The following is a 25,107-nucleotide window of genomic DNA, read 5'->3' as shown; positions in this document are numbered from 1 at the left end:
GGAGATGAAATGATGTTATATACAAGGAATAGCAAGTCAGGTGATTTGACTAGAATGTAAAGTATGTGAAAGGGAGTAACCTATAATTAGCCCAGAAAAGTAGACTGAAGTTAGATTGTAAAGGATTTTAAATGTCAAACAAAGGGGTTTGTATTTTATTCTCAAGAAAATTATAGTTTTTTCCCCCCTGCAAGGGAGAATATGATCTGACTTGTGTTTTTAAGAATATTAATTTGGCAATTGTGTGACATTTGATTGGGAGAGGGGAAATATTAGAGATAGGAAGCTCTATTACAGTATTATAGGAGAGGAAATAGGGTGAAGCAGGATGATGGGCATGTCAATGGAAAGCAGAGAATGGATGGAACAGATGATGTAGAGGTAATGTTAAGAACCCTTTGCAACTGAGTATATGAGAAGTTTGAAGGAGAGGGAAGATTTGAAGAGGAATCTTGAGTTTGCAGACTTGGTTGACATGAACCTTGGCCTCTCAGCCCAAGCAAAAGAGTAACAATGGGGAATGATTTAAATCCCAGGCAGGCAAGCTAGGATGGAGGCTTTCTTCTCCTTAATCTTGGCACATATTTCCTTTTTCAGAACACTCTGAGTGGACAACTTATTTCATCTGGCTACTAATGGCTGTTAAATCTGGAAAAGAATTATAGGTGCCCCTGTTGGGTCTCAACATGTGGTCTGTATCTCAGCTTCACTGTCCAGGAAGAGATAGCTTGAACCAAAGAGACCCACTGTACTGGCTCAGGCCATTAAAACAGGTCTTAGCAGAAGAAGATATAAGGGGTCAAATGAGTTAAGCAATTGGAATTAAGCTGATCTATCAGTGGATAGCAGGTAGGACAGAGCATCTAGAACCAAACGTGAAGGAATCATGTGGAACAGCAGCAGGCAGCAAGAATTTAGCTATATGGTTCAATATTCAGACTAAAGCCTCTGAGAGAATAAATGTGGAAAGGGTTATGGCAAACTGATAAAAATTAAAGTAGTGGCAAACTGATAAAAATTAGAGACTCAGGCATGGGTAAATGAAATTCCAATGGGTTTACAATGATTGCTTTTTAATTTGTTGAATAATTACTAGAATAAGTTGGTACGTACATGAAAAGAAGTGATAGTAGTAATCAACATTTATGTAATATTTCAATATTTCCAAAATGCTTTATGAATATCTTATTTGGTCTTCAACCCAAACCTGTGAGGGAGATATTGTTAGTATCCCCATTTTACAAATGAGGAAATTAAGACAAAAAGTTATTAAATAACTTGACCAAGGTTACCCAGTTAAAAAGTATCTGAAGCAGGTCTCTAACCTTTGACTCCAAGACCAGCTCCTCTAATTGCTATACCAAACTTTTCCCCATAGTTATAGGAAAGAACCAGCAGAGAAGCCAATCTGTTATTGAGCTCTATTATTTATGGTTCTACATAGGTCTTATAGGATTCATCTTGGGTCATGTCCAATTTGTATCATCAACATCAACATTATTAATATATGCTTATATATGTTAAGTATTCATTACTTCTTTAGTGTGCTAAATTCTCCTGACACAGATTATAACTCCTCTTTGATTTAATCTGAACTCTGTAAGGGTTTCTATGACCAGCAAAGTCCATCACCCTGTGGCCAATCTAGTGATGTCTCACTGCTTTGCTAGTCTGGTCCTTAGGCAACAGATATACATTAAATAGCCAAACTGTAATGCAATCCTTTCCAGTTTGGTTGGTGTCATCATAGCTTTGTGATCCACTGTCATTACCTCTGAGAACCCAGGGTCACCTATGCACCATAATGAAAAATGTATGATTTTGAATCAATACAATCAATGATTTTGAAGATAATTTCTATTTATGTAGCCTCTTCTAGTTTGCAAAACACTTTTTTGGGGTTTGTTTTACAAACAACCTTGAAATTGAGAAGAGGAATTTGCTTTCTTTTATCCTCAGTGCTTAGGACAGTGCTTCATACAGAGTAAGTGCTTAATAAATGCTTGCTGATTTGAGGAAACTGGCTTGGAGATGTTAAATCACTTGGCCTGAGTATGTTCCTAGCCAGGGACAAGTCTTTGGGTTTCAAGTCATGTTCTTTCTAGTACACTATGGCATTTTAATTGATAATCACGTATTAAGCACTTACTATGTCACACATTGTGCTAAGTTCTGGAGATGGCTGGGGGAGGGGGAGAGAGGCAGGGAGGAAAGGAAAGAAAGAAGGAGAGAGAAGGAAAGAGAGGCAAGAAAAGACAAAAGAGTCTGCCTGTGAGAAGCATGTCATTGAATGAGAGAGATAACAAGCAGATATATACAAATAAACTATGTATAGGATAAATAAAAATTAATGAATGAAGTTAAGGCATGAAAATTAAGAAGGGTTAGAGAGGCAATCAGTAGAAGATAGGATTTTAGTTAAGACTTAAAGAAATTAGAGGGAAAGATAAGGAGAGGGAGAGCATTCCAGGCATGAGGACAGTCAGAGAAAATGCCTGCAGATAAGAGATGGAATGTTTTATCCATGAAACAAACAGTCAGGAGGCCACTAGATAGATCAGAAAGTACATGTTGGGGAGTAAGGTGTAAGAAGACTGGAAAAGTAGAAGGGACTTAGGTTATGAAGGATTTTGAATGACAAGCAGAGCATCATCCTCACCAACTTTTTGCTAATGTTATTCCCTCACTTAAAATACCCATTCCTCTTGCATACACTCCCCTCCCTGGAACTCTCTTTATTATCAAATAATGGAGGTGGACTAAATTCTCACTGATTTTCTTTTTTAGCCCTGACAGTCTATCATTTTAAAGGTAAAGACAGGAGAAAGAAGAGGAAAAATCTGAAAAGACAGAGGAAGAGGAGAGAGAGAGAAGCGCCACTAAATTGTGCTTTGGAGCTGAAAGCCTTATAAATGAGATAGTTGGCCTTAATGAAAAAGAAAATCAACCCATATCAACATTGCTATTTCTCTGGTAGCAGACAGATATTGTAAAGTATCCCAGAGTCAGGGTTAATGGAGCTATAAACCTCAGAGAGGATGGAGAGGCCGGATGTATATGTGTCTGTGCGCGCTCACATGAACTGTGAAGTCAGCAAAGTCAGCCTTCGGGGATGTTCTGTCTCTGAGTCTTCCCCTTTGCCTTGCCCTAGAGCTGTTCACCCTCTAAATTCTTCTAACTTAAGCCTGCCAGGATGCCTACACCCACACCAAGCAGTTAGCAAAAATTGCCCCTATTTGATCTTCTCTTACTCCCAGCAGACTTTGGAGTGGGAAAGTTGAAAGTAAGAGTTCATATTCAGGTTTGAGGAAGCAGCAAGGTTTAGGGGGAAAGATGTTGAATTTGCATTTCAAAGCACCTGGGTTCATACTCTGGCTCATCTATGACAGCTCAAGTATGACAGCTCATCTATGATACTTCACAAGTCCAGTCCTGAGTCCTCAATGGTAAAATGCAAGTGTCAAGCTACATGACCTCGACCATTTGTCGATAATAGATTGTTCTGTCCAGACTCTGGTTAAATGCCTTAATCCACAGGAATGAAGTTCTTTTGGTGATATTTCAAGATAGGGTAGGATCTGTTTTTTTTTTTTTTTTTTTTGGTTGTTGTTTTGTTTTGTTTTGTTTTGTTTCAGATCACACCACGTGGATTACTCTGCTTCACTCTTCGCTGTAAGATCTTGTCTACCAGTTCACCATAAGAAAAGACTTAAAATTCTCCTCTCATCTGGCAAAAAATGACTAGCAACCTACAGCCAACCTCTATTGCTGAGTCTCACAAAAGGCTGCGAATTGCCTCTTTCTCTAATAACAAAGATTTCCCCACCCCCTTTTCTTCCAACCAATCAATGGGTGGGTTTTTCTGAAAGCCCTAGTATTATGATTTAAGAATAGTCTAAAAAGCATTGGAAATTATATGAATCATTCAACAGCAACTCTATCCCCAGTTTTTACTGGATCTGGGTTTTTCCAGCTAGAACTAATAAAAGACCTTTTTTACATTCTACTTCTTTCCTGGCCTCGGCGCCCCGCCCCCTTCCCTTTTTTTTTTCCTTTACCGGGAAATGTAATTGAAGCAAGCCACACTGAGATTGCCAAAGCACCCCTGGGCAAATTGGGCCGGGCATCTCGATCCCCTTCTCCGCCCCTTCCCCTATTAAGGAGGGAGGAGCAACTCCATTAAAAAGGTTGGTGGCTAACCAGTGACTGATCTTCTCTCTTTGTGTGGGAGGTTTAAATCAAGCTGTCGTCTCATTAAAAAGCCAAAGGAGACCGCTTTGTTAGGGGATTAAATGATAGCACTTGAGCAGTAATCGGATTAGAGGAACTTGCAACTCGAGTGCAGGCCCTTGGAGACCTGATAAAAGCTAGGCTGAGCCACGTCCAGCCTGCCACATCCCAGAGAAACCAAGCTGCGGGGAACAAACCCTTTCTGATCTTAGGCAACTGCAGTTTGCTGACACCTGAAATGCCTGCCGATTTCAATGGTTACTGGAAAATGCTGAGCAATGAGAATTTCGAGGAGTATCTGAAAGCCCTGGGTAAGATAGTTCGTCTGCTATTTTGTTAATAATCAAAGAGCCACTTAGGGTGAATCTGCGCGGAATTGTCGGGCGAGCTCGCAACAGTGTATTGGACCGAAACACAATCTTTTGTTGAATAGAACACAGTCGGGTGGAAAAAAAGTAACTCGTAAGTCTGCGGCTCGAGATGATACAGCAGCACTTTTAAAGTTTGCTTCTCCCTGGGTTGGAACACAAGGGAGCCCGGGAACTGATTTTTGCAAAGACAGCAGAAACCAAATTTGCAGCAAGGTCTTGGGGTTAGGTCTTTTGTGCTGCAGATTTGAAGAGAAATTAAATTTTATTGGGGTTAATTAGTGACAAATATTTGAATGCATGCCCGAAGAGATTGGTAATTTCATTAGGAAAATTGAGCCCGGATTTTTTTTTTTTGTTTGTTTGTTTTTAAACTTTGTTAATGCTCTCAGGAAATATTGCTGTTGCAACTTTTGGAGATAGTTTAAAAATTAAAAACAAACAAACAAAAAAAAAAACCTTAAATTACCCAATGACCAGGAGGAACTCTCAGTGAGCTTTCACTTTATGTTAGTTCACCTCTGGGCTCCCAGGAAAGCTTATTGAAAGTGTTCTTTTAAACTCTTCCTCTCCCCATCCGTTCTCCCCTTGCCACTCCCGTTGTAGATGTCAATGTGGCTATTAGAAAAATCGCCACCTTACTCAAACCGGACAAAGAGATCGTCCAGAATGGCGACCATATGATCATCCGTACTCTGAGCACTTTCAGGAACTACATCATGGAATTCGACGTGGGGCAGGAATTTGAGGAGGATCTGTCTGGCGTGGACGACCGAAAGTGCATGGTGAGAAGGAGACTTTTTCGGCTCCAGGATCCAATTGTTTGCCTCAGATTGCTCTGAATTGAAAGGCCTTGGATTTGAGTTCAGAGTAGGTGGGAGGGAGTGTTTACTGAGATGCTCTCTTTCTTCTCTGCTTTGAAAAGGGCACCATCCCAGGCCTCTTCTCCCATCCCTATATTCTTGCCTGTATTTTCTTTCAAAATCTACCCCTTTAACACCAAATCCCACTACAATCGCTAGAGCTTTTTGTTTTTAATAGCCTAGAGTTAAAATTAAGTCACTCTTTTGAATTTGCCTTTTAGTATAAAATAAACCACATTATTAATTTAGGCGAAGGAAAAACAAAAGATACCGTCAAAAAATCTTTTCAGAAACAAGTCACAATAGAGATCCCCACTTCAACCCCTACCGATACCGAGCCCCCCCGCCCCTTGTTTTTGTGGCTCCTTGCCTCACCCCCTCCGCCTACTAGGGAAGGAGCGGGGAGGCATGTGGGAAGGCTTCCTTAGGATTGCTGGCGGCGAACTCCTATCCTCAGGCATCCTTCCCCATCAACCCTCAAAGCCACTAAACATTCCTGACTTTGGTGCCAAACAAACTCCTCCTTCACCCCCATTCATCCCTCCCTCCACTGGCTGTCTGGAAATCAGTGACCATTAGGACACCAATTAGTGACGGTAACAGAGACCAGAAGGCCACATCCAGAGTTCAAGACTAGATGCTGACTTTCCCGCGGTCATTCAGGGGTCAGAATGCTTTCCTCCCATTAACTCCCACGACCTCTGGAAACCAGTCTGTTAATTCTTGTGAACCCCAGCCTGGGCAGCCAGTAGACCAGAAGGAAGATAGGAGTCCAAGGCCGGCATCTTTTCACTGTTGGCTTCTAGAATAAACAGGAAGTGTAAGGTCCCTTCTGGCCAAAAAGAAATCAATATGTATTAAGTACTGTGAAGATTTTTCTAATTTTGAGGTGCCCTAAAAAGTATGCTGGATTTGAAGTTGGGTTCAAATCCTAGCTCTATCATTTACTGCCTATATAATCTTCAAAAAGTGAATTAAGTTTTTCTGGGCCTCAGTTCTCTCATTTAAAAAATGAAAGGATTAGACAATATGATTTCCAACTTCCAGCTTGAAATTCAGCTATGGTCTTTTCCTAAAGCTAACTCTTCAGTTGGGACACATGATAGGAGGAAAACTATTGTTGAGAATAAGCAAAATTTCAGTGCTCTTTTACGCTCCTGTGGGAGCAGTAATAATGGAAAAGAAGCTGAGGGTTTTGTATCTTTATATTTACCATATGTCTGACTTAATATCTGCCATATTAATTAGAAAGTGGACTAGTACTATTTTTATTCTTTCTCTTTTTCTCTTTCTTTCCTCTCAAGAATGTAACAATATTTTACTCCATATTTTGATGTTCTCATCCCTTTGTCTACTAAGTCATCCTGTGCCCTTCCATGTATCATATAGAGATCCATTCAGTGCTCTAGAAGCCTTTTTCTATATCTCTTCATATTTCATAAATACACACTCAAGCTGTTCATCTATTAGCCTTTACTAGTTATGCCTGTCCTTGATGCCTTTTTATCTACTTCTTGCATGTTAATGTACACAGTCCTATTGACATCCAGTGGATTTTTCACCATTCTCTATTGAGTTACCTTAAATCGATTCTCAAAAGATCATGATGTTCCATGATTCTTAATTTCATCGAGTCACCAAGAGAATATTGATGTTGAAAATAGGGACTTTCAATCAAGGAGCCCATGAAATCATTACAAGCACTGTACAATTTCCCAAATCCCTTTGCTTCTAGACCCAGCTCATTCTTCGTGTGCAGCGTCTGTCCAAGATATATGTCCTGATAGACTAAGTCATGGGCTGCCCATTTGATTGCATGCTGTAATCTGGAAAATACATGTATTCTCTGTCCAGTGATGTTCTCCACGTTGATTTTTCTGTTGTGGAGATTTCTTTTGAATAGCTGTGAATGTCAGATGAAACCCATTAGGACTGAGAGACTTGATTCCATGAGAACAATGCTTTTCCTTAAAAGAAAACAATGTCAGTCAATCAGTCAAACACTTAAGTGTTCTCTAGGCCAGGCACTATGCTAAATTTTGGGAATACAAATAAATTTAAAAGCCAATTTCTGCTTTCAAGGAATTGACAATCTAATTTATGAGGCAATCTGGAAATGACTTTGTGCAAAGCAAGCTACATATAGGAAAAAAGTGGAAATAATGGACAGAGGGAAAGCACCAGAATTGAGAGATTAGAAGATGTTTTTGATGAATGCAAAGATTTTAATTTAAACTTGAAGAAAGTCTGGGAAGCCAGAATATAGAAGTGCTTTGAAACAAAGAGTGATAGCATTACTGAGTATTTTATTAAATATTTAATAGGTGACAGAGGTATATAGAAGATGATCTTCCTTAAAGGAGTTCCCAAACTAATTGAGGATTTTTGAAATGATTTTATATATTTTTATATATTTGAAATGATTTCAAAATAATACCAGACACATTTAAGTAATTAAGAGCTTAATTGTGCACTATAGAAATTTAGAGAAGAGGACAACAATTAGGGCTAGCATAGTTGAGGCAAAACCTCAGGGAGCATGTAGTATCTGATCTGGCCTAGAAAGATCTTAGAGAAGGGATCTTAGGGCTGTCCAGACAGTTATCATATTGTGATCAGGAAATAAAATGGAAAGCTACATTTGGAACATAGTAGAGATAAGGTTAAGTTATTTTAGATTTCTTGGAAAGTTAAACAGAGTAAAGGGCCCTTCCTTGATGCAAAGAAAGTTTTAGGCCACTCTACTATAGTCTAATATGTTTACCTCATTTTAGGAAGGATGTTAAACTGAAAAAGTACACAGAAGAAGGCAACCCAAACTTTGAGGAATCTTGAACTTATCTGATAGAAAAATTGCTTGAAGAAACTAAAGGTACTTAGCTTGGATGAGAAAACACTTAGTGGGAACATTATAGCTGACTTCCATGCAACAAACACCCTTAAGCACTTGCTCTTTGCAATGTACCATATGGGACAAGGATTTGATTTGTTTCTTCTTGGCCCCAAAGGGAAGACCTAGCCCCAATAGATAGAAGATAATTTCAGTACCACACAAGGAAAAGCTACCTAAAAATGGGAACTGTCCAGAAGTGGAACTGGGATGCCACGGGAGGGTTACATTCAGTAGAGGTCTTCAAGTAAAGATTTCATGCTCACTGACTAGGGATGTTATAGAGGCAAGTGCTGTTACTGGTATGGGTTGAATTACCAGGTGATTTCCTGAAATTCTTGCCTGTTTTATCCTTCTGTGAGGCAGAAATGAGAGTTTGTCTTGATGAATGGTGGAGCAATGGGAATAAAGAGGAAGAGGAAAGATAGAATGTTACTATCTTTAAACAAATAATAGTGAATATTAATTCATTAGCATCTTTTTTTATTGTTTTTTTTTTAATTTTATCTCCCAACCAGATGTATAAATTTTTCTAGAACACTTTTGGTTCAGAGATTATTATATAAACTTAATATAAATTTTAAAAGTGACATTCCCATTTTTTTCATTAATTTGTTAAGTGTCTATAACATATACACAAGGCATACTGCTAGGCATTGGGCATGTAAATATAAAAATGATACAATATAGTTCTGGCCTTCAAGGAGCTTATTTCCTACTAGATTTGGGGATATGATAAGGAAAAGATGCTATACAGACATGAGTTAAGTATGATATCAGCAATAGAGACAAAATGCCTTAAGAAAATCTGAAGGTAGAACATTGTATTACACATGATTTGCAAAATTTTAATTAGATTTTAAAAAACAAGAACTTATGATTATAATGTCCCAGACTGTTATCCACTTAGGTCTGTATAGCTATTAAATACTCAACAAACACTTGAAGTTGAAGAAAAGGATGCTATGAGAAATTTTATGATTGTTTTTATTGTGGCCTCAAGAACCTCCGGTTTGCCCATAATTTGACAAATAGGAAAAGATCAACCTGGCTGCTTTTTGCTCAGGGCTTGTCTAGGTAAAAATTACAATGGATGCAAAAGGAGCAGGCTGAGGAAGAACAGACTCTGAGCTTACATCTAGGCTCTACAAATGAGATGATCCTGAAAACCACCAGAAGGAGGAATTTGCATGAAAACTGAATAGGGACCAGAATGTGAACTCTTAGGCTTGAGACTATGGAGAGGTCTGGACCAGCAAGTGCTCTGAATGATTTGGATTTGTCTCTGATACAGATTTTAGCTTTGTATCTGATTTTCCCTTTTCACATGTCTGTGAATGGGGCAGATCTAAAAGAGCCAAAGTCAGAGACACTTAACTTAGAGGATTGCTTTATAGCACCTTGGTGATGAATGATTTCTCTTAAGAAGATTTATAAGAGAAAGGAACCAATGCACCTACTCATCCACTGAACTCTGGCACTGTGGGATTGGGGAAGGAACATCAGTGCCTGTCGTGGGGTTAACATTGATTCAGAAGCAAAATTTTGGAATTTTGTCCTATTCTTAATTTAGACTTGTTAGTATTAAGAGAATAATCTCTGAGCTCTTGACAGGATGTCTATAGCTACCCCTTTGAATATAATTTCATATCCACCTGCTTAAATTACCCTAGCTTTGAGTGGAAAGAGTGTTATTCTGTTAGAAGTAGTAAATTTAGAATCTGGGTCCAGATCTTGGTGGTAGTCCATATTACCTGTGTATTTTCTGATAAACGATTTCCCTAATCTTAGATGATTTCATGGGTCTCTTCTAGCACCACTTCCAATTAGTTTCCTTAGCAATATTTTGTATCAGTTAGAAAGTGGGCTTCTCTCAGTTAATGCCTCTTGGCTATATATAAAATATTGGAAGGAAGGTATCCACATAGAAGTATACTAGAGCTAGCTAGTTAAATTCAATTGCCATAGTTAAATTTTTAGTGTGAGTATTTATATCTTGGAAATCAGCAAACACCTCAAAATAGGTCTGATTTACATTATTGTTGATTGTCCAGACCAGAGATGTCAAATAAGCAAGTAGTAACACTCTGAACCAGATTAAAATATAATTGGGAACTTAATGAAATAAATAAGACCAGAACACAGATTTTGTTTACTTATGGTTTCCTAAGTCAATGTGCTGCTGAAAGGACCTTTATGTACAATTTAATGGCCCAGTTTCTATTTGAAACTATATTTAAGGAAAGGGAGAAAATATTAATAATGTAGGTTAAATTTAAAAGTATCTATCTAATACACATCCCTGCCCCTCTCCTGATAGTTAAGTATTTACTGCTATGTTACTTAGGTGCATGTCTCTTGTGGTGGAGAAACACTATTTCCAAAAGATGTCTCCTTCCTTTCAAAACTTTGGAATCAAAGAATATTTGGGCTTGGTTCTCACTTCTGACTCTTATCAATTGAATGAACAGGGGGAAGCTGTGACAGGAAGCCAGCTAGCAGAGGTGAAGGGGGATTGCAGATGAAAAGGGGATCGGAAGTGAAGGGCGGTCACGATAGCAATGTGAGCAGCTGTGTCAAGACGCCAGCCAGCCGGCTCTCTTTCCAATTTCCTTTCCACTCCCCTACCTCCACCCACCAAAATCATCATTTCTTATACAACACATTAGAACTCTCACAAAGAGTGGGCGGGGGCCATTCTTTCTCCAAGCATATATATTAATAGAGTATGGTCCAATTACTATTTAGCCTCACGTGCTTGGGACCTCAGTGCACCAACTCAAGCCTCAGACCATTACAGGTAACTAACAAAATAAGTATAAATATAATAAACACAGGTAATACTAACAAATGGTTTTCTAAGTCAATATACAGCCCACAGGGATTCTTATATACAATTTAGTAGCCCCCATTTCTATCTGAGTTTGACATTACTGTTCTATGTCCCTCCTGACTTATGATTTTAATCATAATGCTAAATTCCTTCTTAAGGCTTTGATTCTAACATTAGAGGATTATCATTCTGAGGAACAATTTAAGCTTTCATGAGTAATTGATACCTTCCTAGGGTTTTGAAAGGGGGAAGAGAGAAAAAGGGATTGGATAAGTGGGTGAGGCCATAGATTTCTTAAAAATCTGTGCATAAGTGTGTCTATTGAATACACCCCTGATGCCTCAGGGAATCCTTCTCTTCTTTCAAGACTCAGCTCAATTTCTACATGAATCCTTCCCTGTCTTTCCTCTCAGGAGACCTTCCATTCAACTACTCTGTATTTATTTGCGTTTATTCTTTTGATATTTATTCTATCTATCCTTACATATGTATTTGTTGTCTCTACTATTAAAAGGGAAGCTTGTAAACTCCTGGTGAAAAAGGATTATCTCATTCATTGTATTTATGGCTCTGGTTTCTAGCTCAGTGCCTTGGCACATAATAGGTTCTTAAGCAATCCTTGTTTATTGATTGAGATAATACCAACTTGACAGGTTCTGTTAAACTGGAAAGACTTCAGGTACAGAATCAGGAATGGACATTGAGTGTCTGTTAACAGAGGACTAATCTGGCTAACTTCAAAAAGATATATCACCAAAGGTTGGCCAGCAAGTGACAAACTTTTGTGGCCACAGAAATTCCCTATGACCATATGTTAAGGAATGATGTCTCTTACTAAATGGATTGTCCACACTTGTAATGACCAGGGATTTGCTGATCAAAGGATAGAAGAAATATGTCAGAGGTATTGGAAGGAGTGTGAGGGTTGGGATGGGGTGGGGAGGAGTAGGAGGTGGGTATGTGTATATATAATAAAGTTGAAATAGCATAGACAGCTGTATGAGGATTCTTTTCCCTTGTTCTATATTTTAGGTGTTTTCCAACCTGGAAAACCCCTATAAATGTTGTTGAAGGAAAACTATGTGTTATATTCTAGGCTCTGGGGCAAGAATATTCCATCATATTCATATCTATACCATAATTTATTTAGCCATTTCCCAAATGATGAAAAGTTCTTACTTTTAGTAAAAGACTTCACTATAACTAATTTTTTTTAATACACATGGGTTTTTTCCTTGTATTTTCAATCTCTTTGGAGTATTAGGCTTATACTGCTAGCATAAGGTCAGTATAATGATATTTTTAATATAATTCCAAATTGCTTTCTAGACTAATGATTGAATAACTTTACAATTCTACAAGTGATGCACTATTGCTTGTTTTCCATCAGTATTTTCAATAATTGTAATTTCCCCTTTTGTTCATCATAACCAATCTGATAAGTATGAAGTAGAACCTCAGTGTTGTTTTAATTTTAATTTTTTTAATCATTAATGATTTGGAACAGTTTTTCATAGTGTCGATAATAGCTTGTATTTTCTTTTCAGGATGCTATTTAGATCCTTTAACCTTTTATCAATTGGGGAATGGCTATTAGTTTTTACATTTGTATAAATTCCCTACAAATTTTGCTCTAAGAATTTTTTTCCCAATTACTTTCCTATCCAATTATGCTCTCCACATCATTGATCTTATTTGTGGGAAGACTTTTTAATTGTACTGTAATTGAAATACTCCATTTTAATTCTTGTGATCCTCTGAATTCCTTCACTCTTGAAATTGTAATTGTGAAGAGCATCTCCTTCCCTGTTCCTCGAACTTGGTATAAATATTAATAGCTAAATCATAGCTTATTTTAGTGTACAGTATGAAGATAGGTATATGCCTAAATTCTCCTAGAATTTCCAATTTTTGAAAACAGTTTTTATAAAATGTGAGGAGGAAGAAAAGGTACACATTCAGATGCAAAGGCAAAATCTAGAGAGTGAATCGTGATCCTTATAAACCTTTCCTAAAAATAGAGGTTCTGGGAAGAACTTGTGTGGTATGGCAAATCCAGAGATAGCTCAAATTAAGAATAGAAATATTTATTCTTAGCAATTTGCAAGAAGAGAACATCCCCAGACTGGACTCCAGACCAGTCTAGAGAGGTTAATTTCCACAGAGATTGATATGAGTTATATAGTCATGACCACAAGAATAATGCTTGAAAGTACCATGAACTTGTTAAATTTTGACTTGATTTTTATGATGGTCAGTTTTACAACTGTTTTCCCTATTTCATTTCCCAGATAAATTAAATCTAAATCCACCTTAGTTAATGATTTTATAAGAAACCATATAATCCCCTCACAAAGAGATTTGTTTAGAGGTAAGTAATCCATTAAACTAGGATAACCAAGAAGGCTCAGTTTACCTCAGGCTTCCTCAACGAATAGAGATTACCCCGTTTACAGATTCCTTAGAATGTCTCCAGTTAATTAATTAGTTAGCTTCTTCTAAAAATTTAAGTAGAGGTACAGGAGATCAGATATTTCTACTAGAGGAGCATGAATTTGTTCTCCTTTCCAGAGTCTTAATGATTAACAGACCTTTGAAATTGAGTTTGGAATTATCAAGTGAGAGGTTTAAGTTTTGGGGTTCTTTTCAAAATGGCTTTCTTGGGAAGTCCTCAGTTTTCCATTACACTCAAACTTATTAATGGAAAAGAATGACTACAGGGGAAAAAGAGAAGCCGACTGAAGCATGGTAGCAATCATAAGCATCATATTATCTGCAAAAAAAGTTATTTTTTTTCTTCTCTTCTGTCTGTGCTTATTCTTCAGTTTCTTTTCCTTGATTTATTACTATAGCCAGCATTTCTAGAACTATGTCAAATAATGATGACAATTGATATCCTTGCTTTGCTTCTGATATTATTAGATAGGCTTCTAGTGTTCTTTGTATGTAGTACTGGTTCTAGGTCTTAGAGTAGCACAATAACGAAGAGTCCATTTATTCCTATATTTTCTAGTGTTTTTATTATAAATGATGCTATATAATTATGTTATTTTCTTTGTTACTAATATGACCTATTGAGTTTTCCTCATATTAAATGAACCCTAGTACAAATCCAACTTGATTATAGTGTATAATACTTTAACACATTGCTACACATTCTTTGCTAATATAATATTTAACATTTTACATCAATATGCCATTCTTTTTTAGGTGAAGACATAAGTGGTAATTCTAGAATTGTGAAATTTGGCTCTTCTTGGTGCCTTTTCAGAAAGGCTGAACAAGTTCACAGTCCAAAAGGGAGGGGAAGGGATTGTGTTGCCTTCTGATCACTCCTTTTCCTGTTTGGATTTTTCTTCCATCAGATATTGAATGGTGGTCTGAGAGTTGCAGTGACCTTCATTTACATGGAAATAGAGAAAGGCCATGTTTGTGTTAAATAGATGCAGGAATATTTTCTGGTCACAAATATCTTCTTCTGATTTGCAATTTAAAAAATTAAAATGCTGCATTGTTTTAAATTACCATCTAATTTCAGTGTTCTGTTTCCATTTAACTGCTAACAAAAACAATAGCTTTTTTGTTTGTTTTGTTTTGGTTTTTTTTAGTGTTAGGAAGAAATTCTTTCAAATCTTATTAATCACTTTTCTTCCCTAAGCTCCTCATGTTTTTTAGCTTATTGCTGAGTGCTTTCTCTGTGGGAGGAGAATGAGCCCAAGCCAGAAATTACAGAAATGAAAACAAGAGTTTGTGTCTTATGGCAGTACCCAAATGCATTTTTCATTTCAATAATAATATTGACTGAGATTCCTGCAATGAACCTTTCTTCCAACAGACAGTGTTACCATTTCATCTAATGCTTCATTCATGTGACCTCATCTGCTTCAGCCTTGTCCTCATACTGACTCTTCTATAGTATTTCATTTGATTTAAAATCCTGTTTACATCATTGTCTTCAGATGCAAACATTCATTTAAGTTTTTTCTTTTTTTGGTGTCTTAACAACTTAATTGTTGAATTAACACCTTCAATTGCATATTCTGACTAACTGGATAATTCCCTCACACAGAATGACTCTCTATGATGTTGATTCAGTGACATTAAAAAAAAAAAAACTACATAAAGAATAATGAAAGTGATGAAAATAAAACTCACAATGAGGAAATAAAAATATAAGCTTGGACTATGCTTTCCATAGGGATGTATAGTATAAGTTGAGAGTAGACTGAAATTCATGGGAACTGAGTTTTAACCCAGGATTGTCAACAGCTCTGTGTGTTTTGGGGCAAGACATCTCACTTCTCAGGGACTCAGTTTCCTTATCAATAAAAATAAATGAGTTGAGGGGGAGTTTGGTTCTGTAGTGGATAGAGGACCAGTCCTAGAGTCAGAAATACCTGAGTTTAAATCCAACCTCAGACACTTGACTCTTACTACCTGTGTGGAGATAGCCTCACTTGAAAAAAAAAAAAGAAAAGAAAAGAAAGAAAGAATTGGACAAGATGAAGTCTCACAATTATAAGATTATAAACTTTAGAAGTGGGAGGGACATTCAAAAGTCACCTAGCCTAACTTTCTCATTTGACAAATGATGATGATGATAACTGGCATTTAGATAGTATATTAAAGTTAGCAAAGCACTTCCTGTACATCATCTTATTTGATCATTGCAACAGTTCTGTGAGGTCAGTACTATATTACATCCATTTTTTTTATTATAGCTTTTTATTTACAAGTTATGTGCACGAGTAATTTTATAGCATTGACAATTGCCAAACATTTTATTCCAATTTTTCCCCTCCTTCTCCCCACCCCCTCTCCCAGATGGCAGGTTGACCAATACATGTTAAATATGTTAAAGTATAAATTAAATACAATATAAGTATACATGTCCAAACGGTTATTTTACTGTACAAAAAGAATCGGACTTTGAAATAGTGTTAGATACATCCATTTTGCAGATAAGATATGGGCAGCTCAAACCAGTGAGGTGACTTGTTGATGTCATAATGAAGTGACTTGATGATGATGTTACATTATATAGCATCTTATTCCTATAACGTGCAATAAAACTTTCAAAGTACTTTACATCTTCTTTCACTTGATCTTATTGATAATTATTAAGTATCAATTGGGTGGTTTAATTTCAATGTCTCATTCCAAATTTGGTGGTTTTCTCATGATTGAATGAGTACTGTTAGTTTTGTACAGTATTTCCACATCTGACCTTATTTGAGCCTCACAACAATCATCTCTAAAGGAAATAATGGAAACAGACTCTGTCATCCCCATTTTTAAGATGAGGAGAGAGATCTAGTTTTGTTTCTGTGCCTTTCCCAAGATTTCATAGCTACTTAAAGGCATAGCTGATCAAAAACCTTTCTCTTGGCTCTCATTCTTGTGTTTCTTTTGGAAATATGCATGGAAATAGTTGACTGAAAACTGATGGTGGTGTGATTGTGAAGACAGTAGAGATGTAGCATAGAATTATAGAATGGTAGAGCTGGGAGGATCCTGAGAGAGAGAGAGAAATAATTTGCCCAGAGTCATACAGCTAGTGAGTGATCATTGAAAGAAAAACCAGGTGACTTTATTCCCAAGTAGACCAGTTCTTTGCAATGAACCACACTTAATATTTGGCTATTTGTGTAGGGAATAAGTTACATAGAAATGAGAGAACGAAGAGATAAGAATAGCATTTTTGAAATTTTTGTCTTGTTTTTTAAATCCGACCACTATCACCACTACCAACAACCTCAAGGAACTAGGATGATTTATTAAATGACCCATTCAAATCTATGTAAAAAGAGATGACCTCTGCCCCTTCCATTTTTATCCTTTCCATCTCAAATAACACATAGGGAAAGGAAAAGAAAAGCATTTATTAAATATCAAACATTATCTTATTTGGAAGGGAATAAGCAATTATAGAGTACCTACTGTATATCCAGCTTTACAAATATTATTTCATGTAATCATCACAACAACTTTAGGAACGAGGTGCTATTATTATTTCTATTTTATAATCCTTTTTCCACACAGGTTTGATTGGGTCATTAAATAAATTTCTTTGTTCTTCCATTTCTATGTAAGTTATTCCCCATCCAAATGCTGAAGGTTGAGAGAAGTTGTAGACACATAACTAATGGAGAATGTGATTCTTTAGTGTCAAAAATTTGTCTTCTCTTGTTTTTTACAAAATGAGAACATCCAGAGTCAATTAACTTCTTAATTTTGTCACAAGCAAGGCAGTTGAAAAGTTGAGTTAGGTTTCAGATATGAAGGGTATGGGGAATTTTTTTTCTTTCTCCAGTCTAGAATTATAGGTCTAGTGTTAGTAGATGAAGATTCATTCACACCTTAAAATATGTAAGAAATTCATTGAGTATCTCTTAGCAGTAGAGGTGTAGCCTGCTACTGAATTGGGCACTGTTTGTAATCATTTAGAGGCCAGGGACCATGCCCTCTAGGGACCCCAACCATAAAATAAAAAATACTTCAGATAGAGAGATTCATGTATCCAGTCTGGCCTCTTATTGAGAAGAGTGTAAATGATCTAGCTAAAATATGTGGTGTTTAAGATGACCTTCCATCTTTAAATAAAACTTAGAACTGGAAGCCAGGCTTACCTACCAGGTCTGGACTTGGGAAAAGAACTTCCCTCCCTCCCCCATGATCAATTTATTTATATTGAAAATTCTGCCATAGGAGATTCAATGACTCAAGAAGCTTTTTAAAAAAAAATGCAAATATTCCTGCAAGAGATAACACATTAAGTCTTATATTTATTTGTAATTCATTATGAATAAAATTATCATATCTTTTCCTGAAAATAGCATTTGTTGGGGGTGAGGGGAAGAGGAAGGAGTATCTATTATGAATGTCTATTAACAAGCATTTATTAATTTATATTATATGCTAGCTATTGGATATACAAAGACAGAAATGATGGTTTCTGCCCTTAAGGAGCATATCTTCCACTGGGAGAGATATACATAAAATAAATGCAAGGTTATTATTTAGACTGTGCAGTAGTAGTGGGTGAATCAGGAAAGACTTCATTTAGAAGGTGGTATTTGAGCTGAATTTTGGGGGTGACTAAGGATGTAACAGATAGTAGTGAGGAGTAAGTATGTTCAGGAATAAGGATACAGCCAAACATGGAAATAAGAGGTGGAAATAGATGAGAGGCAGAAAGAGAACCAGTTGTTCTGAACTTGTAATAAAAAATTCACAAGATGGAGTAATTATAATAAATTTGGAAAAATGGGTTAAGACCAGGTTGTGAAGGACTTTAAATAATAAGACAGGAGAATTCATATCTGATCCTAAAGAAACATAGAAACCACTGGAGTCTCTGGTCTTTGGGAATTTCACTTTGGCAGCTGTGTGAAGGACAGATTGGAGACAGAAGGAACTGGAGATAAGGGGGCCAATTAATAGTTTATTGAAGTAGTCTAGGACAGGGTTTCTTAAACTTTTTCCACTCATGACCACTTTTTACTGGAGAAATTTTTTGTGACCCTAGGGTATATAAAGGTTATTTGCTTAATTTATATATGTAAGTTATATGCTTGTTTATATAGGTACTTATTATATATGCTTATTTATGTAAGTATACAAATCAAACATTTATTGATAATAAATCATAATTTTGGCTCCTCCAAATTCAGTTATGTGATTATATGGAGATAAAACCTATAGTTTCCAAGGTTTAGGTCTAGATGATAGGGACCTGATTTTGGATGGTGGCTAATGACTGCTGCTTGTTTGTTTGTTTGTTTGTTTGTTTTTTTGGCAAGGCAGTTAGGGTTAAATGACTTGTTTTGGTAACACAGCTAGTAAGTATCAAATGTCTGAAACTTAACTTGAACTACAGTACTATCTGACTCCAGGGTGAGTGCTTGATCCATTGTGCTGCCCCTAATGATTATATTATATTTAAGGTCCTTCACAATCTAGTCCTCATCTATTTTTCAAACTACTATTCTTATATACTGTTACAACTTACCAGTCTTTCTGTTCCCTGTAGACAGTATCCATCTCTCATCATTGTTTGCATAGAATTTCCCTCACACTTGGATTATACACTCCTTACCAACACTTTTTAGCTCCTTCAGGTCTCCTTCAGGGAGACTGATTTGAGATAGCAAGATGTCACTAAATGGAGAGACCTAATATCAAAAGTATAGGGACTCTGCAAATCCCAAAGTGTTAGATAAAATTGGAACTATCAATAACGAACTTTAAAGCACTAAGTATAATGTAAGCTGCTGTTTTACATGTTGAAGTCACATCTCATATTAGGCAGCTAAGGTATTCTCAATTGGTGTCAGAGAAGAGGCAGTTCAGTTACCGAAAGGCACAAGGAACTAGGCAACTAAAAACATCTCTTGAAGTTGTAAAATCCCTACCAGAAAAGAACTTCAGAGGGTGTCTGTTCTGACCCATGACACTTTCATGTATTTTCACATATCATATTACTATGTAAATTGTTCTCCTAATTCTGTTCATTTCATTCTACATCAGTTCATATAACTCCTCCCAGGTATATCTGAAATGTTTCTTTCATTATTTTCAGCACAATATCATTAATTATATTCATATACTATAATTTGTTCAGATATTCCCTCATTTGATAGATAAACCCTTAGTTTCCAGGTCTTTGCCACTACAGAAAGAATAACTATAAATATAATTGTATATTTGGTCCCTTTTTTCTTTTTCTTTGACTCTTTGAGGTAGAGGCCTAATAATGGTATTGCTGGCACAGTTTAGTCCCTTTGGTGCACAGTTCCAAATCCCTTTAATTCATTTTATTGTCTGTTGCCTGTTTTAGAATAAACATTTTCATTATGTAACCATCTTGCTTCAACTAAACATACTTGATAATAGATATCACTAGTTTCAGGTTCAGTGTCTAAACCCATCCATCTGCCAAACATTTTAATGGACACTTAATAACATCCTTAATTGTAGGATACACTCAGTCCCCTAACATACCCACAGGATACCATTTATTGTATGCAGGAGGCAATAATGGCCTCTGGAAGGAATCCCTCTTTGGCAGCAGAGGTGAATGGCACTGAGTCTTGGTGGGTTTTTTTTTCTTCTGAAACACTATGCCAGCTCAGCTTCTCTAGAGGAAGCTTTTTATTGCTTTATTTATTTTTTTCACTTGACAAAAAGAAAAAAAAAATCTAAGACTTCATTGGAAGAAAACTTTTTCTGAGCAAACAGTCCATTTGAGGTACAGTTTTCTAAGGCTTACTTCATTTTCCTCTGCTTTTGGTTATCCTGGGCTTCTCCTGGCTGCTCAATCACTCTCTTATACTCCTAACTCAGAGTGTTTCACTTCCACTTATTTCAGGTGTTTTCCTCCACTCTCAATCATTGATCTCTGTGTATTGATCATTTCTGTCTTTTTCTTCACCCTTTGAGCACAGATTTCAGAAGTAATTGATTTCAAATGTTGAAGATTGACCCTGTATGATAGCAGCTCACCTCTATTACCCAGGTTTGAACTTTCTGTTGCAAAATGCTTGCCTGGCAAAAGGCCCGATGACCACGGTGGCAATAGCAAAGCCTTCTGCTAGGTGGGGAATGTGTCCTCTACCTTTCACAATCCACATCAAAAGTGAATCAATTAATCTGAACTGAGAAGCACTTGGAAAGAAGAATGGTCACTGACTGAACCACTGGAACTTGGCTTGTAGTTGTAAAGCTTGCTAATGGGTCTCCCTTTCTCCCCAGAAAGAGCATTTGACCAAATCCCTTTAGGAGCTTATTTGTGCTATGAGATCCGGTAACAATTCTACTGTGAATAATAATGATGATGATAGTGATAAATAAACTAACAATAATAGTTAACATTAACATAATATTTTAAGATTTACAATGTGTTTTATAAACAGTATTTTATCCAAACAACAACACTGGAAAATTATTATTATTCCCATTTTTACAGATGAGGAAGAGTCAGGAAAGAAAGGGAGCTACCATTTATTAAGCACCTACTAGATATTTTTATGTCATTTATCTCTTAACATATGAACATTCCTTGGAGAATTTCCATTTTGACAGAAATCAAAACCCACAGACAAGAGGATCAACCTCCATCATTGGAATTTCACAAACCAATTGGCTTCCAGGAAGAAGTTATAGTGGTGATAGTGGTCATGGTTGTGATGATAGAAATGATATAGCAGGAGAAGGAATACAGTGATAATCACTATGCTGAGCATACCTGAAGAGACTGATTTGAGGAGACAAAACACACCCTTCCCTAATGGGCTGTAAGACCATTAGATCCAATAAAGAACACTGGTGGAAACAAGTATTCGGAGGCCACCAGCCAGAAATCATCTCTCCTTCCCCCATCTCTTTTATATATTTCTCATGTCACTGTAACATACTTATGTTTATACATATATATTTTTTTCCTTCTTCCCTTCCTGCAGACTAGATGTAAAGTTCTTTGAGAAGGGGAACTGTGACCATTAATAGATAATGAATGAATTGAATGGATCAGAATTAAAGAAGGAGGAACCCCTGACAACTCATTTACATTTCAAATACCCTTTAGATAGAAGAATTAAAACTTCATCCATTACATTAATTTGTTGTCAGGAACTAATATAGAATTTTGTTAAATGCAAGATTTTTTCAGCTGTTGAGTAGAAGAAACTAAAATGATACTTGCATGTGTGTGTGTTTGTGTGTGTGTGTGTGTGTGTGTATAGTATATATGTCATATATCTAAGAGTGTGTTTATATATGTTTATATATGAATATGTTTATATTCACATTTACACACCACATTCTATCAGGTTCTCAAACTAGAAATGCTTCAGATACAGATCTGGTAAGATTGCTCCATCATCTGAGAATGCCAAGCAAAATTTAGTCCATAAAATCAGATTTAGGTCTGGAACAGAACTTAGATGTCATCCAGTCCAGCCATCATTTTACAGATAAGGAAACTGAGACCCAGAGAGATAAAACAATTAGCCTAAAATTATTACTGTATGATATATATTTAAAGAGTGATTATTGTTTGAGTAACATCTAAACTAAGGTATATTGCCAGATGTTGACCATTAGGGGATGTGTGTGTGTGTTTTGAAACAATAAGTTCTTAGTTTGCCACTATTTTTTTTTCTTTCTTCCAGCAATCATGAAAATTATTTCCTAATGTATGGAGGGGCTGGGACTACCTTGATTGAAAGAATACTAACACCAGTGAAATTATGGATCTTTTTTTAACTATTAGACATTAGAATATTTGAAATGTGTGTACCAGAGCAGAATCTGTAGATTTTTCTATTAGATCCAAGGCTCAATCATTTCAGGAGTTGAAACCAAAGGCAGCATGAGAAATTACAGTTTGAAGGAATTGTCTGTCACTTCTCATAATTGACTGTCACTTCTCACACTATTGTACAGTCTGAATAAAGTATCCCCAGAGATGGACTTCCTGCATCTGGGTTACAGAGGGCCAGATTTTCTGTGTCACTGGATTCCCGCTGCTTTAAAGTGAGGAGGGTAGCAGCATGATGGCTTTTAAGGTGATGCGTCATTCATCCAACCAAAGCAAATCTGTCTTCCCTGGGCTGTCATTGCCTTTCTTCCTGGAAAAGTTGCTAGGGAAGCAAAAGGATGTGGCATATTTGAGCTTCTTTTAGTAGTTTTAATAGAAAAGTTAGATTGGCTTTACTTTTTCTCTTTTCTCACTTGTCCCCTGAGTGAACCACAGAGAGATAGATTGCTCTGTGGCCTGCGATTCTAGCACTTCATTTGTTGCGGAAGGTAAGGAGAAAGAGGAAGAGAAAGAAGGTGCTCCAATTTGGTCTCTAGGCATCCCAGCCTCAAGTTGTCATCTTGTTCTTGGTCCTGTTATATTGATGCTTCTGGGTTCTGGACTTCCAGTGCAATTCTAATGTTTGTACTTAGGAGCATTAACTTCTATTTTCTTTATTACTAAGGGCTATTTATACTTTTCTTAGCCATCTTTATAGCTGGAAGTACCCACAAAGGAATTAGACAATCATATGGTATATAGGACCATCTCCCTGACCAAAATTATCTCCTCTTTTAGCATATTATAATGCCCGAAATAATACATATATATTTTTGTTTGTTTTTGTTTCGTTTTTTGCTGAGGCAATTGGGATTAAATGACTTGCTCAGGGTCACATAGCCAAGAAGTGTCTGAGGTCAAATTTGAACTCAGGTCCTTCTGATTTCAGGGCTGATATTCTATCCATTGCGCCACCTAGCTGCCCTTCTGAAAAACTATTTTTAATTTTAAAAATTTTAACAGTTTTTGAAATTTTAAGTTTCAAATTCTCTTCTTCCCTGCAACCCCTGTACTCACCCATAGAGAAGATAAACACTGTACACCTGAAATTTTATTATTAGAAAGCCTATCTTTTGGGTTTTTTTCCTCCTCCCAACTCCTTTCTAAATTATAGCACTGCCCTCCCTGGGCATAATATAATGTGAATGAAAGGAGGAATACCAAGTAAAGGAAAAAGGGATTAGATTGTAGAGACAGGAATGAGGAGGGACCCAAGATAGCCTTTTGTCAACTTTATAATTTTGCCAAGGATTGACCAGCTCCCTTTTCTACCATCTGGGCAGCCTTACACTTGGGTTTCTAAGATTAGCAAATAAAATAAAATAAAATAAAACTTTGTAATGGATAAAAATGAAAATCCTGTGATTCACTAATATGGGGAACTTCCTTCATCCCTGGCTAAATTATTGAGTGAATCTCAGGTCCCTGGGTTTTTTTGTTTTTTCTTTTTGTTTCCTCCTAAGAGTAAGGACCTCCTTGGTCTCTTCCAGGACTCCACTGAGGTGAAGGTTATTGTGATTGATTATTGCACAATGGTGATAAATAAATGATAGATCAACTGGTATAAAGATCTATTTCACACAGACACAAAGCCCTCTTTGACTATTTCCATCATAAAAAGCCATCAGCATTAGGAGAGATAGAAGTTGTTGATCATAGTTTGAAGGAAGAAAATGAAATGTTGTTTCTTTTAAAGTGAAGAAACCAACTGAAATCTATAGCTATAGAATGGGATATACAATAAATAAAATTCCAGCATAGCAGTGTAAATGATAAATATTGGACCATTCAAGTTTGGCACTGGTATCAACAAAATATTGCAATAACTAGACAACTAGTACTTCAAGAATTTACAGGGGAAATGGACAGGAATTATATAGAGACTGCAATATGCAGAAGTGTGGAGACTATCTTTATCAATGAGTTCCTATCATTCTCTTTATGCCTTACTAGTCCCCAAATTTTTTATCCTTACCATGATCTGCATTCTCTCTATCTTCAATATTTTGCAAGACTGTTGTCCCTACTCTGCTCATGCTCTACATTCTTACCAAGAACCCTTAATGAACCAATTAAATTCCACAAACCACTCTATTCAAATTATTTGCTTTTTTGTCCTTATACTACTCATACTTTCTAAGCCCCAACTTTGGTGGAGTGCTCTTACAACCTACTTTATTTCCCCTCTTCATATGATGCTAAACAAAACTTTAGGAAAATCATACAACTACGCTGACTATAGATCTGACTATCTCAACTGGGCCCTCACTATAGCAAGACATCCTTTTTACTTCTCCATGAATGATTGTCTGTTCTATTTACCACAACAACTTTTCCAAACTTTCTCAAGACTTAAAGCATTGCTTCTTCTTACCCTTTAGCTAAGGTCTTCACCTAATACTTTATGGGGAAAAAGTTGGAGCCTTTGACTAAGAGCTCCCCTTATCCCTTCTACATTTCACAGACTCTTGACATCATCAAAACCCATATCTTCCTTTCTTTTACTTTCTGAAGAGACAGTGCTTCTACTTGCCAAGACCCATCCTTTCACATACATTTTTGCT

At 36.6% G+C, this 25,107-nt stretch overlaps 1 protein-coding gene across 1 annotated transcript in view; it reads left to right on the top strand.

Moving 5' to 3' along the window:
* The first annotated feature begins 4,180 nt into the window (after positions 1 to 4,180).
* Positions 4,181 to 25,107, top strand: part of RBP1 (retinol binding protein 1) — a 37,104-nt gene continuing 16,177 nt past the window's right edge. Inside the window, exons 1-2 of the mRNA XM_051985640.1 lie at positions 4,181 to 4,541; positions 5,205 to 5,383. Of these exons, the coding sequence (XP_051841600.1) occupies positions 4,469 to 4,541; positions 5,205 to 5,383 (252 nt within the window). The 5' untranslated portion in view covers positions 4,181 to 4,468. The remainder of the gene's footprint in view (positions 4,542 to 5,204; positions 5,384 to 25,107) is intronic.

Source organism: Antechinus flavipes, chromosome 3 (assembly GCF_016432865.1).
Source record: "Antechinus flavipes isolate AdamAnt ecotype Samford, QLD, Australia chromosome 3, AdamAnt_v2, whole genome shotgun sequence".
Lineage (NCBI taxonomy): Eukaryota > Metazoa > Chordata > Mammalia > Dasyuromorphia > Dasyuridae > Antechinus > Antechinus flavipes.
The sequence above is the reverse complement of the archived record's forward strand: the minus strand, read 5'-3'. Positions and strand labels throughout refer to the sequence as shown.